We start from the raw sequence: 13409 nt of genomic DNA, 5'->3' as shown, positions 1-13409 counted from the left end.
AAAAAAAAGGAAATGAGCTGATGCCATAACCATAAAAACTAGATGTTTAGGGCATAACACTATTAAGTACGACATCTAGAAAAATAATCATACTTACCCAAAATATAGCCCATGTCACGATTTACTGACATAAGCAATCAGAGAGGATGGACATAGTGTTTAATATGAGGCAGGCACATATCAGGAAAGAAACACTCCCAATTATAAACAGATATTTGAGACTTCCACAGAACAAAGCACATAATAGGTTCTAAGTAGGTATTATGCTGTCTATGCACTTTCCAAGCATTCTGAGGACTCTACCAATCAGAATTACCTGATATACATATGAAGGATATATATTCCTAGGCCCATCTCAGATTTTAGGAATCTGGGGGTAGAGCTCAGGAAACAATTTTTTTTTTTGAGACGGAGTCTTGCTCTGTAGCCCAGGCTGGAGTGCAGTGGTGCAATTTCAGCTCACTGCAACCTCCGCCTCCCAGGTCCCAGCTCAAGCAATTTTCCTGCCTTAGCCTCCTGAGTAGCTGGGATCACAGGCGTGCGCCACCATGCCCAGCTAATTTTTTTGTATTTTTAGTAGAGATGGGGTTTCACCATGTTGGCCAAGCTGGTCTTGAACTCCTGATCTCATTATCTGCCCCACTCAGCCTCCCAAAGCGCTGGGATTACAGGCATGAGCCACCGCACCCAGCCAGAAACTAAAATATTAATACTTTTTCCAGGCAATTCTTCAGCACAAAAGTTGAGATCACTGTTTCCTTCTGTTGTAGCCTAAGTGCTTAGAACTCTGTGACTCCCCATCTATTTATCTCCTGTGGATCTGCAATGTGACTCCAATCTTCTAGGTTCCTTAGTTGCCTACCCTTGACTTTTACTTATTTCTAAAAATCTTGGCCCTGATTTGGTAATATAATAAAGACTTAGCTTTGGAAATTTTAGCTCTGAAGTCCATATAAACTCCAATACTGACATAGGAATAAAAAGGTCCAGTTCCTTTCCCTGAACTCATGGAGCTTTTGTTAAATATCACATATGCTGTTGACTGGACATTGGATTGACCCAATATGTCAATTCTCTTGTTGCCAGATCTGCAGAGAACAAGATGCTCACTACTACAGACTCAAGTATTTGAATTCCTGCTTATTGCCTCTAAAGTAAGAAGGCACAAATTGTCTTGTTGGGGATGAATGACATTTGCTAAGAGAATAGCTGTCACTATATAGATAGAGGGTACCTATGAGAATGTTCCAGTTCCTAGAACAGTGATGAAATGAGTTCTCCTAAGATGTCTCTAGATCTTAACGATGGGACAAAAGAATGTCTGCTTGATATGAATAAGAGCTTCTTTATTCAATAAGGGATAGTCTTTGATAGCAACAATGAGGATCCTGATACATGGCTTCTAGATGCTTTCATGCTTAGTAGGTCAGTGATCCAAATTGTAGAGATAGTACATTCATGTATCCAGGGCTACCTCTCATTCTCCTTCCTTAATCCTACCTAGTTCTTACAGTCCTACTTTGTCATCTTTCTGGTTTGCCTGAAGTGACTAGAATAAAAAGCCAATATTAAACTATAGGAGTCTTTTTGCTATTTCCAGCAAACTGTTTGATCCTTGCAGAAAAGGATTAAATCCAACTTACCTTTGTATCCCACAAAGTACCTCATCATGCACTGCTAGACTTGACATGTTTAACTGAGTGCCTTGTTCAACCCCAACAAGAAAACCCTCCTCATATAAAGCATCTAAAAGCTTAAGCCTCATACAAAAGGTGCTTTCCACCCTACCTCCCACCAAGGTCATGGGATAAGGACAGGCATTTAAGTCACGGTGGTCATGCAATGCATTCCAATTTCTCTCTTCCCAACTGAACTAAAAGAAACATACTGTCACCACCAACAGGTAAACTTTAGTTGAAAGAACAGTTCAAGTCAATACCATGGCAAATCAAATCCACTTTCCAGTCAGAACTTTGGAGAAGCAGAGACTATGAAAAACCAGGGCAAGACAAACAGAACTGGAAGGAAGACATGAGAAAGGGAGATGAAGCAGACATGGAAGGAGATGCTGAGACAAGAAACCATTTAACACCAGAGAGCTTGAGAGACTAGCTTCTCAGATTCCTAACAGTTCTCCCATTCACACAAGGTCTAGTCACTCTTGTTCAACCCAAAACAGCTGAATCCCTACAACAGCCTGTCCTTGAAGCCAAATGATCCCTAATTAAAGCATTATTTTTTAGAAGGTACACCAAGACAAATAAAAAGCTAGAAACATAAATCCAAGGAGGAAAAAATAATCCTACCAGGAAAAAACTGAAATCACAGGTAGCCAAAAAGCTTTGTAAATATGAATCTTATTTATCAGGAAGTGCCATCAATATTTATATTGATGTATTCCTACTAATGAAACAAATGAAACTTTAATTGGTCTTTTTTTCAATGGAAATTATCACAGTATCGACATATGGAAAATTGTCTCAAACCCAGAGAAGACAAAAATCAGGTGATCTACCTTTGTGAATACATTTGAAAATATTTTGTTAGCCTGTTCAAAGCAGACTTCTGTTGTTGTCTATAATAATCAATAGTATATTGGATTAACAGCCTCATCTTTTTAAGACAGGCTTTATAATCATATGGCTGATTGAGGGGCAGCAAAGTATAACCAACCATGTAACTATCCTTTAACTTGTACCTAACAAAAATAGTAACTATAACCTCCCCTTTTATTCTGTAAAGATCCTTTTTCTGAAAATATCTTTGAATTAACTTTCTTTAAAGCTAGTTCCCTTTCAATAAGTACAAAATAAAACTATGACATATGCTGACAATCAATTAATCTGACAAGTTTGCATTAACACTGTCAAAACCAAACTAATGTCAAAATAGCTATAATTTTGGTTATCTAACACAGATTCTAACATAACATCTCTAGCAAGAAACATATCATATAAGCCTTGAATTCATTAAAATTTAAATCTTTTTTTTTTTTTTTTTTTGAAACAGTCTTGCTCTGTCACCCAGGCTGGAGTGCAGTGGCATGAACTGGGCTCACTGCAACCTCCACCTCCCGGGTTCAAGCGATTCTCCTGCCTCAGCCTCCTGAGTAGCTGGGAGTACAGGTGCACGCCACCACACCCAGCTATATTTTTGTATTTTTAGTAGAGACAGGGTTTCACCATGTTGGTCAGACTGGTCTCAACTCCTGACCTCATGATCCGCCCAACTCGGCCTCCAAAGTGCTGGGATTACAGGCCTGAGCCACCAAACCCAGCCTCATTTAAATCTTACACATTTGTGGACAATTTCAAAGTTATCGTTAACTTTTACCAGAAAATTTTAATGGGTCCTAATATTATAATTCCTCATTTAAAAAAAAAAAAAAAACTAGCCCACCTGGCGCGGTGGCTCACACCTGTAATCCCAGCACTTTGGGAGGCCGAGGCGGGCGGATCACCTGAGACAGAAGTTCGAGACCAGCCTGACCAACATGGAGAAACCCCGTCTCTACTAAAAATACAATAATGGGCATGGTGGTGCAGGATCCCAGCTACTCAGGAAGGCTGAGGCAGGAGAATCGCTTGAACGTAGGTGGCAGAGATTGCGGGGAGCTGAGATCACGCCATTTTACTCCAGCCTAGGCAACAAAGAGCGAAACTCCATCTCAAAAAAAAAAACAAAACAACAACAACAAAAAAACTAGCCAATATTTAGATTCTTATAACAAAAAAAATTGGTATGCTTGCAATGTCAGTTCATCTAAAAAAACTTTTAAAAGAAAGTGTAATTGGAATTTTTCATAAAAACTTTCAGGATGTGCCAATGCAACACTTAACGACAGAGATACATTCTGAGAAATGCACCATTAGGCAATTTCATTGTTGTGTGGACACCATAGAGGGTACTTACACAAGCCTAAGTGGTGTAGCCTATTGCTCCTAGGCTACAAACCTGTACAGCATTTACTGTATTAAACACTGTAGGCAACTGTAACACACTGGAAAGTATCTGTGTTTCTAAACCTTGGAAAAAGTACAATTAAAATATGATATAATCTCATGGGACCACTGTCATATATTCAGTCCGTTTTTGACTGAAACATCATTATGTACTATATGACTGTATTACATAAGGCAAAAGAACAAAATTACTGATCCAATAATTGGTATCTTAGCTATATTGACAAAACAATAGAACTTATGAAGAAGAGGAGAATCATTCAACCTTTGCAGTAACAGTTCTGTACCTTGATTTTGGTGGTTGTTATGCAATCTACACACCTGTGATAAAATGGCATAGAACTATATACACACATTGTACGGACGTCAATTTCCTGGTTTTAATATTGTATTAAAGTTATGTAGGATGTAACCAATAGGGGAAACTGGGTAAAACGTACAGTGCCCTCTCTACTATTTTTGCAGCTTCCTGTAAACTATAATATGCCAAAAGCATCCTAAGGACTTGCCAGCACTTCAAGGGCTCACAATAATCCTATGAAGTAGGTACTATTTTTATCCCCAGTCTATTGATGGGGAAGCTGAGGTACAGACATTTTAAATGATTTGCCCAAGGTCACATAGCTAGTAACTGGCAAAGTCAGGATTTGGACACAGGTGGTATGACTCTAAATTTTTGATTTCTGTGAAAGTCTGAGGAGCCACTAAAGGATCACAGGCAAAGTATGGCTGACAATCAAATTCACATTTTATTTTGGCAAGATACTCCAAGTAGGAGTTTAGAATGACTAATGTAAAAAACTTCAAACAAGATTAGTTAAGATACTGATGCAATAAACCAGAAATGATGAAGGCATGAAATAAGAGAACATTAATACAAAGAAATGTATACAAAACATGAAACCAACTTGACTTCACGACTGGATGAAGAGTGAGAACTTAATCCAATTTCAAGGTTTGAGTGACTATACCCAAGCCAAGAGTTTCATGTTTTAACAATACTATTACATTATCAAAATCTTTTTTTTTTTTTTGAGACTGAGTCTCGCTCTGTCGCCCAGGCTGGAGTGCAGTGGCGCAATCTCAGCTCACTACAACCTCCACCTCCCAGGTTCAAGCGATTTTCCTGCCTCAGCCTCCTGAGTAGCTGGGATTACAGGCATGCACCACCACACCAGGCTAATTTTTGTCTTTTTAGTAGAGACAAGGTTTTGCCATGTTTGCCAGGCTGGTCTTGAATTTCTGACCTCAGGTGATCTGCCCGCCTCGGCCTCCCAAAGTGCTGAGATGACAGGTGTGAGCCACCATGCCCAGCCTAAATTATCAAAATCTTAAATCAGTTCAGTCTTAAGTCATCCCTGTTTCAGCAGTAACCACAGCATTTCACTTTCTTGCTATAAAAATTGTGACTAGATACAAATTAAAGTTACTGCCACTTGGTAACTGCACACTATGTAATATGTATACAGTAATGAGGCTACTAATATTTTCAATACACCACATGTGGACCATCTCTGGACATAAGATAAACAAAGAAGCAGCCAGAGAGTATATTCAGCATGTGGAATTTAGTAAACATTTTTTATCACAGTCCACACTCTAAGAAAAACCTAGTGCCCTTTGACTGAATTAGAATCATTTTACCACTTAACAGGAAGGAGTCTAGTGCCACCCATTTTAAGGGTGAAAAAGTTAAAATAATTGATCACTTCAAAGCGAAAATCAGAGTATTGTTACCTTTTTTTGGTAAATGTTAAAAAAAAAAAACACTATAGCCTAAGAAGCTGTCAAATATTGCATTAAGATTATAATAGCCACTGGAAAAACTTAACGTAACTTCAACGTTATTATCACTATGAGGGTAAAAACCATGCTAAAGCCAGGGCCCTTCCAGGAGCTAAATGCTCTTGGAAAGTGTCCAAAACAATGTTATAGTAAATTTCCAACTTGTTTCAACTAAGGTCAAGGAAAACAAATTATCTAAAGCACTGGATTATATTTGAATACATTGCAACTAAAAGTTTTACATCAAATAATCCCATGGAAAAATCTTTACTCTGTACTTATCATGGGCCCTAAATTCAGTAAGGGCAATGTGGGGGAATAGCTGCACCTAGGAATCCATGCTACGTGTTACTTAGTAGTATTTTGAGAAAACTTTCAATATCGATAGCTTCCATTTTGAGAGAACGGTATTTTAACAAAATCTGTGAAAATAATGGCTTGGAATGACACTGAAAATCTCCTTAGCTTCTATAATGTGGACAACATGTGCTGGTTACTCTTTGGTTTCTAGCTTCACTCAAAGTTCAAGGTCTCCTGCTATTTGTGGCTCAGATTCTTTCTTATGGGAGGCATGTCTGATAGATATATACCAATTTCATAAATAAACAAACATAAAGGTATTTTATGTGTGAGTGCATGTGTGGGTGTACATATATAACACTCTAGACAAGCCATGCTTTTCACTCACAACAGTATTTTAATAAATTACAGTTCTACTAAAGTGAGAAGTAAAAGCCAACCGTTAACAAAAAAATCTAGCCAAAGAATAGCAAAGTGAGCTACAAAATTAATTCCAGAAGCCAAAGAACTAAATAATGCAGGTTCACAAAACAAACAAAACCAACACATTTTCAATGAGCACTATTCGGTTTATCTGTAAATGTTCATGTATTTAAAAAGTTGAGTAGTACGCCAACTTTCACTTATGACAACATTCTACATAAATACCTAATTCCCAAGAGAAATAATTCAGGTTTAAAGAGCTGTATACAAAAATAAGAGAAGCAAGAGCTACAATGAAAAGAACAGAAGCAAATTACATGGTAGCTGCCTGAAACACTAAACGTGGGATGTACTGAATACAGTGTACAGGAGACTCAAAATGCACATATTAAGCCTAAATATTCCCAATGTATTCAATATCTATGAAACAAACAATAGAATTTCAATCAACACTTGCCACAAAAATTGCCATAAGCTGATTGCTTCTATTTTTTAAATGATGTAACAATGACAGATTTGTTGCCACATATTTTGTAACTTACCAACACTGAGCTATTAAGTTTCTATTAGCAATGTTTTAACTGAGGATTTGGGCTAGAAGACTGAAATCTGTTCGTACAGCAGTGAAAACGAAGCCTCACTAAAGGCATTCAACTTCCAGCTAAAGGCTCCTTTCCTTGATGCATATTTGTGATCATAAATAGTGTTCACTAAATGCAGTACACTAAACTAGCAACAGATTAGTTAAAAGTAGCTTAGATTTTCAACTTCCCATAATACAAGCAACATCTTTAGAAGCAATCACATTAAAATAAATGTGTCTTTCACAGTTACGCGATGAAATTTTAAGCTGGACAAGCACCAATGCCCTGGTTTTCTACTTTATTCGTAAACCATATGACTCCCACATGCTGAGAATGTTTTATGCTTTAACCTGCAGTAAAGGCTTTACATCATTTTAATGCCCAGTACTTAAAATGCAACGGAATCACCCCCAATGAATGCTAGGAATATATTTGGTTTACACGTAATGATTTTGATCCCACTAGTAGTCAGAAAAAGTTTAATGAACGCTTTTCCCAGTAAATAACTTTGTACTTCCATGTACAAAACAAAAAGAAATTTTGAGGTAAGGGTGGATGGAAGAGAAAATACTCATGCTTTTCCAATTCAAAATATTAACAAACATGTAGGTTTTTTACTTCTAAAATAACTATTAAACATTTTTTAAAACCTCCATGACTATAATAATATGCTTCAGAAAAATAAAACAAAACACTCCGTTAAGTAGTTATGTAGGATTTTTCTCCAGCTTTTGCAAAGTAGTGTTTCAAGTTAAGACACAAGCTTAAAACAAATGATTCTGAAAATCCTGGTCTATCACAAACTAATGGCTTAGTTTGGAATCAACATATTGTATATTCTACATCTGAAGATTTAGAAACCACAGTTTTTTTCTATTCAGGTCAACTGAAGTATACATGCTACCTCATTCTTTCAGTCCCCCTTATCTGTGTGAATGACCAACAGCAAAAATTTCAAATAAATGGTTAGAGGACATACCATAAAATTATACACTATCAATGTGGTTTTCAGTTATCATAGAATCTAAAGGTCCCTTACTGATGATAGGTGGCAGATTCAAGAATTGATAAGTTTGGGGAATATATTCAATTCTCAACAGTTGAAATAGAAATTATGCCAATTTCTTTATTTTAAAAATCCGTTACACTAAAAAATTGTCACATAAGAATTATTGAAGAACTTAATAAGGAAGTACAAAATATGTGATCTTAAATTCTTCTAGTATGTTATTAAATATTAAAAACTGTGAGAAATATGCTGCAATCCTTTTCTTTTTAACTCTAATTGAAATTTGAAAAAAATTTAGAATTCAAATTTCCCAACTTTGACTTAGAAACATAATTCAACTAGATCAAGCAACTTAATTGTACAATTTTAAAATAAGTTTAATGCAAAGCACTGCAATCCTGATGTGATAATTACCTGCAGCATAAATGCAAAATAATAAATGCATTTAATGATGCATTTTATGGTAAAACCACAAAAAGCACAACCATATTAGCACAAACTAAATAAAAAGACACAGGCGGTATTATGTCCATCAGAACGAGAAATGTCGTACTAAGCCAAGAAAGAAAGGAAGGACTTAAGGAAGGAAGGAGGGAGGAAAGGAAGGAAGGAAGAGGGAAGGAAGAGGGAAGCCAGAGGTTTCTATACCTGCAGGATCCCAGAGAAATGAGCTAGTCACATCACTCTACCCTATATGATACATGGGTGATTTTTTTTAAGCTTCAGTGTAAATAAAAGCAGTAATCACTTTATACCATTCAACTTTACACACTGTTATCTTTAATGCCAACTGCATTCTTCCCTTTACTCACCCAATGCTTCTTCACTGTTCCATTCCACCAGCTTTCAGGCAAATGCAAGACAGAACAGGGTGGAGTAGAAGAAAAATACAAGCAGCGCCTTTCCGCGCACCCCCTCTCCCGCAAATAATTTCCAACAGTTCTTCCTACTACGAAAATAAGTCGCCCTATCTCAAGATACACAGCAGACATTCCGTCTCTTTAGTAGACATACACAGACGCGTACACAATCCAGCACTCCCGACCCCCACCGCAGGCCCCCCGAATCTTCGGCAATTATTCATCTAATTCACACGAAGACAAGATACCTCTACCTACTGTTTCGGGGTGAAGGTGGGTGGAGGACGCCTTTCAAAGTAGCCCCAATAGTGTAACCAAAACACGGTTCCGGAATAAAATATTAAGAAACACTTTTCCTTTCCCACCTATCTACCGACTTGAGGATGCAAAAAACCCATCTCCACATCACACCATCTCTACAGTTCTCGTGGCTGGAGTTTGGGGTGGAGATTCGTCCAGGGGAGGGGGCGGAGGCGAGTGGCGGAGTGTGAGCGGGCGACGGGACACGAGCGAGTTGCTGAGACCGGCTGCCCCGCACCACGTCGCCAGCCCAAATGCCCAGCACCAGGACCTCACGCCCGCCCCTCAGCCCAGGCCCAGAGCGAGCGAGGACTCGCGCTGTCTAACTTCCCATCTACAGACACCGCTCCAAAACAAGCAGAGCACACAAGTACACGTCACACAGTTTAAACACACTTCCACACCCCAAACAAACCAACACACCTGCAAATCACCTCACAGTTTCTCGAACTCCGCACCAGAGACCCCACCTCCAGGATTCAAACCTTCCGCTCATAGTAGAGGAAACCAGAAGAGTTGGGGGGCAGTCGACGCCTTTCCAGGACCGGCCCCCACGAACTGCCCCACCCCACAGCCCACAGCCCGCGTCTGGATCACCCACTCAGAAGACCCCTGCTTCCTCCCTCCTCTCAATCCGGCCGCTAACGAGACCCATCCCCAGCGTCCGCTCACTTCCTCCCCAAAACCCCTCCAAAAAAAATTGTTTTAAATGAAGAGAAAGAAGTGAGGAAAGAGACTTGAGGTTGTCCGGCTTCAAAACCGCTCGACTCACCTCAGAATCCTCGCTGAGTTCTCTCCGCCCGGCAGAGCCCACTCCCCAACGTCCCAGTACGAAGGGCTGAGGTAGGGAGGAGGGAAAGCGGGAGGGGGAGGGGTGTCTTCCGCGTGGGGCGCCCGTCGGGAGGGGACTGGGGAGGGGTTGAGGCCGGCGCAGGAAGAGGAGAAGGGGGAGGGGAGGCCCCTATCTCCCAGTCTCCCCCTGAAAAACCTCCCTTGTCTCAATCACATCAGACTGACTGTCTTTGTCTGGCTGACAACCGCCATATTGACATCAACAGCCCCGCTCCCACCTGCTGCCGCCCGGCGTCCCTGGGAGTTGTAGTTCCTGTCTCCCCCGAGTAAAAGCGCGGAGCCCGGCGCCTAGAGGCCCAAGAGAACTACAACTCCCGGCAAGCCCCGTGCCCATCCGCTTTCCCTTTGGGAGGAGGGGAAAGGGGACCCGGAGCCGTCGGGACTACACATCCCAGAACACCATGGGCTCCAGGCGCGTAATGGGGACATGATATCATGCTGGGGTGGAGAGGGAGGATGCATTGGCGGCGGGGATGAATTTGAGCTGACGGAAAGAGGCGTCCGCAGAGGAAAGGGAGGAAAAGGAAAGGCGACCACAGTTCCCATGGTGCCTGGAGGGGAGACTACATTTCCTATAATTCCCCTGGAAGGGACGTGAGAATGAAAGACTGCAAGTCCCGCGATGCTCTCGGCTGGCAGGTGGCGGAGATTGCACCGGAAGACGCTTCCTGCGTTTGAGGAGTTCAGTGACTGCTATTGAACCACCAAAAGTCCATTATGAAACTGGTGAGTCTTCGCTCCTAGGTCAGAGAGCAAAGCTGATGCTATATCCTTTTGGACCTCTTTTTTTCCTACTTTGGGCAGGGAATCGTCGCACAGGAGGGGTAGCAATTAGGTAGCTGGAAAGTGGAGTGGGCTAAAGAAAGCTGCTTTTTGTTGTTAAGAAGGCTTGAATTCCCTCTCCCGCCCCCCTATCCCTCCCAGGAGGTCTTCTTTCACTTGTTGGTGGGTCTTTTTGTTCAGACAAGACGTTGACTCTGTCACAGTCCTTCCCCTATGAACTCTGTGGGCTCTGTTAACCAGGTTTGGACGTCCTGGCTCCCACGTTAGGGTTATGATAGGCTGTTAACAACCCCTTTCCATTGGACTGGCGCTTGAGTAGCCTGTCTCCCTACTGTTCTTGAGACTTTGGCTAGATTTAAGCAGACAGTAAAAAAAACATTCGGCAGAACGTAATCACTTATTAAATATCCTGTTGTATAGACTCCTCACTGCCCTTGGAATTCAGGACGAGGTCAGAGTGTGGAGAAGTTGAGTCTTAAACCCTAACTGGGATTTAGATGGGGAGAGAAGTGTTATATGGTATTCCATTCTAAGACTGTAGGGACTGCCTGAGCCAAGTCTGGATGAAGTGTGCCGGTATACCTGAAGTCTTAACATCACACAACTCAAGCACCTGGCTCATGGAGACTTCTCAAACCTTTGATTTGAGCCATTTGACTCATTGTGCATACAGGTCTGACTAGTTTATTCCAACTCGATTCAATTAGTAATAACATAGTGTAGAAAGGCAGGTGTGAAACTCTCTTTATCAACCTTTTAAAATCCATATTCGTGCAGCCAAGTTACTGTCAAGCTTTACTTGAGGCAGGAGAATCGCTTGAACCCGGGTGGCGGAGGTTGCAGTAAGCCGACATCGCGCCACTGCACGCCAGCCTGGCGACAGAGCGAAACTCTGTCTCAAAAAAAAAAGTGTATTTTACCATTTATGTAATTATCTAAATATGCTTTTCCAAACCACACAACCCACCTACCCTCATCTTGATAATCATTGTGCTACAGGCATATACTCTGCAAAGCCAGCTCTTTTCTGCGTAGTCAAAGTGTTAAAAGTGGATTCAATTCTGAAATTGTCTCCATGTAAAGATGTTCATATAAGAGGAAGGATGCGGGTCACTAAACCTTGAGAATAGCAATTTACCCCTGGGTCAGTGTGCTATACATTTAAGAATGCAGAATTAAAAGTCATAGCAGTTGCCCTACAGAAGCGTGCAACCTAAGAAGAAGATTAAAAGTAAACCAAAGTTATGATTTATTTATTTAAAGACAGGGTCTGGCTCTGTGGGGCCCAGACTGGAGTGCAGTGGCGCGGTCTCAGCTCACTGCAACCTCCACCTTTTGGGCTTAAGCAATCCTCTCGTCTCGGTCTCCACATGTAGCTGGCAATACAGGCACGCACCACCACACCCTGCTGATTTTTTTGTAGAGATAGGATTTCACCATGTTGCCCAGGCTGGTCTCAAACTCCTAGGTTCGAGGTATCTGCCCACCTCGGCCTCCCAAAGTGCTGGGATTACAGGCATGAGCCACCGTGCCTGGTCCGAAATTATAATTCACTGTGTTCATGGTAAAATAGAGGCGTGTTCAGGGTTTTGGGAATTGAGAGAAGATTGGGGAGGTCAGGGGACAGCTTCCTGGAAAGGTGACTGACTCTTGAACTGATAAGAAGGATAAGTAAGCCAGGACCTTCCATGAAAGAGGTCAGCTTATAGGAGCAGAAGAGCTTGGTACCTTATTGGCTAAAGCACAGACCCTGTGTTCTCAATAAAGAACAAATTATATTTGGTGTGTTCAGTTTAAGAAGGCAGGGAAGTGTGAAATAGTTTTTCCCATAACAACTCATTAGTGAGGGTATCAAAAAGCCAGAGTTTACTTTACGTATACTTTAGTTTGCTCATAAAATCCTTCTGCTTAATTTATTTAGAAATAGGAAACCAGGGAATAGGAAAAAGTAAAAAAGTGGAAAATTATTTTTTCCATTAAGAACCAAAGATGCCTCAGAGGAAAAGGAAGTCTTCTACTGATACTCATACTCTCTCTTTACTTTGCAACTATGTATTACATACTAAAACTTATTTGGTAGTTGATAGATACATATAATTGAGAATTTCCATCAACATACCAAAAGCATTGTTGCTCAGTAAGTTAGATTGATGCGTCATGCCCCCCAAATGGTGGTAATAAGTCCTCCCATGGCCTAAAAGTTTTAATTTTGTGTACTGCTTCAGGAATATGTGATAGGCTGTGTTTTAAGTTTATAATTATGAAACAAAAATACATAATTTTGTTTAGCATTTTCTCATTTTTGAGATTGACTTTCCAGAGTACCCTTCCCACATACAATCTATGACCACCTTTTATTGATTCTACTTCCTAAATGAAACTTTCTTAAATAGATTCTGTTTCTCTCCAGTCCAACTAGAATACTGTCTTTGTAGTGGGCTCTTTTTGCTTGGAATTCAACAAGACCCCTTATCTGGTCTCCCTGTATTCAGTCTTAACCCTCTCAAATTCATTCTTTCTTCTGCATCCGGAAGTTGTTTTAATTGCAGAG

The 13409-nt window shown here is 40.6% G+C and overlaps 2 protein-coding genes across 17 annotated transcripts in view; one reads left to right on the top strand and one right to left on the bottom strand.

Annotated features, from left to right (window-relative positions):
• Nucleotides 1-10301, bottom strand: part of HMBOX1 (homeobox containing 1) — a 178021-nt gene extending 167720 nt beyond the window's left edge. For 5 of the 15 annotated variants that reach the window (XM_007962064.3, XM_007962065.3, XM_007962069.3 and 2 more), the window contains exon 1: nucleotides 9996-10301. The gene's annotated coding sequence lies outside the window, so the exon portion shown is untranslated. The remainder of the gene's footprint in view (nucleotides 1-9995) is intronic. The other 10 variants (XM_007962063.3, XM_007962071.3, XM_037983823.2 and 7 more) reach the window with 3 other exon arrangements.
• A 224-nt stretch (nucleotides 10302-10525) lies between these two features.
• The window catches only part of INTS9 (integrator complex subunit 9), a 125919-nt gene continuing 123035 nt past the window's right edge, over nucleotides 10526-13409 (top strand). The window contains exon 1 of one of the 2 annotated variants that reach the window (XM_007962058.3): nucleotides 10526-10801. In XM_007962058.3, the coding sequence (XP_007960249.1) occupies nucleotides 10793-10801 (9 nt within the window). In that variant the 5' untranslated portion in view covers nucleotides 10526-10792. The remainder of the gene's footprint in view (nucleotides 10802-13409) is intronic. The other variant, XM_037983821.2, reaches the window with a different exon arrangement.

This window comes from Chlorocebus sabaeus, chromosome 8, assembly GCF_047675955.1.
Source record: "Chlorocebus sabaeus isolate Y175 chromosome 8, mChlSab1.0.hap1, whole genome shotgun sequence".
NCBI classification, from domain to species: Eukaryota; Metazoa; Chordata; class Mammalia; order Primates; family Cercopithecidae; genus Chlorocebus; species Chlorocebus sabaeus.
This window is presented reverse-complemented; position numbering and strand designations above follow the sequence as displayed.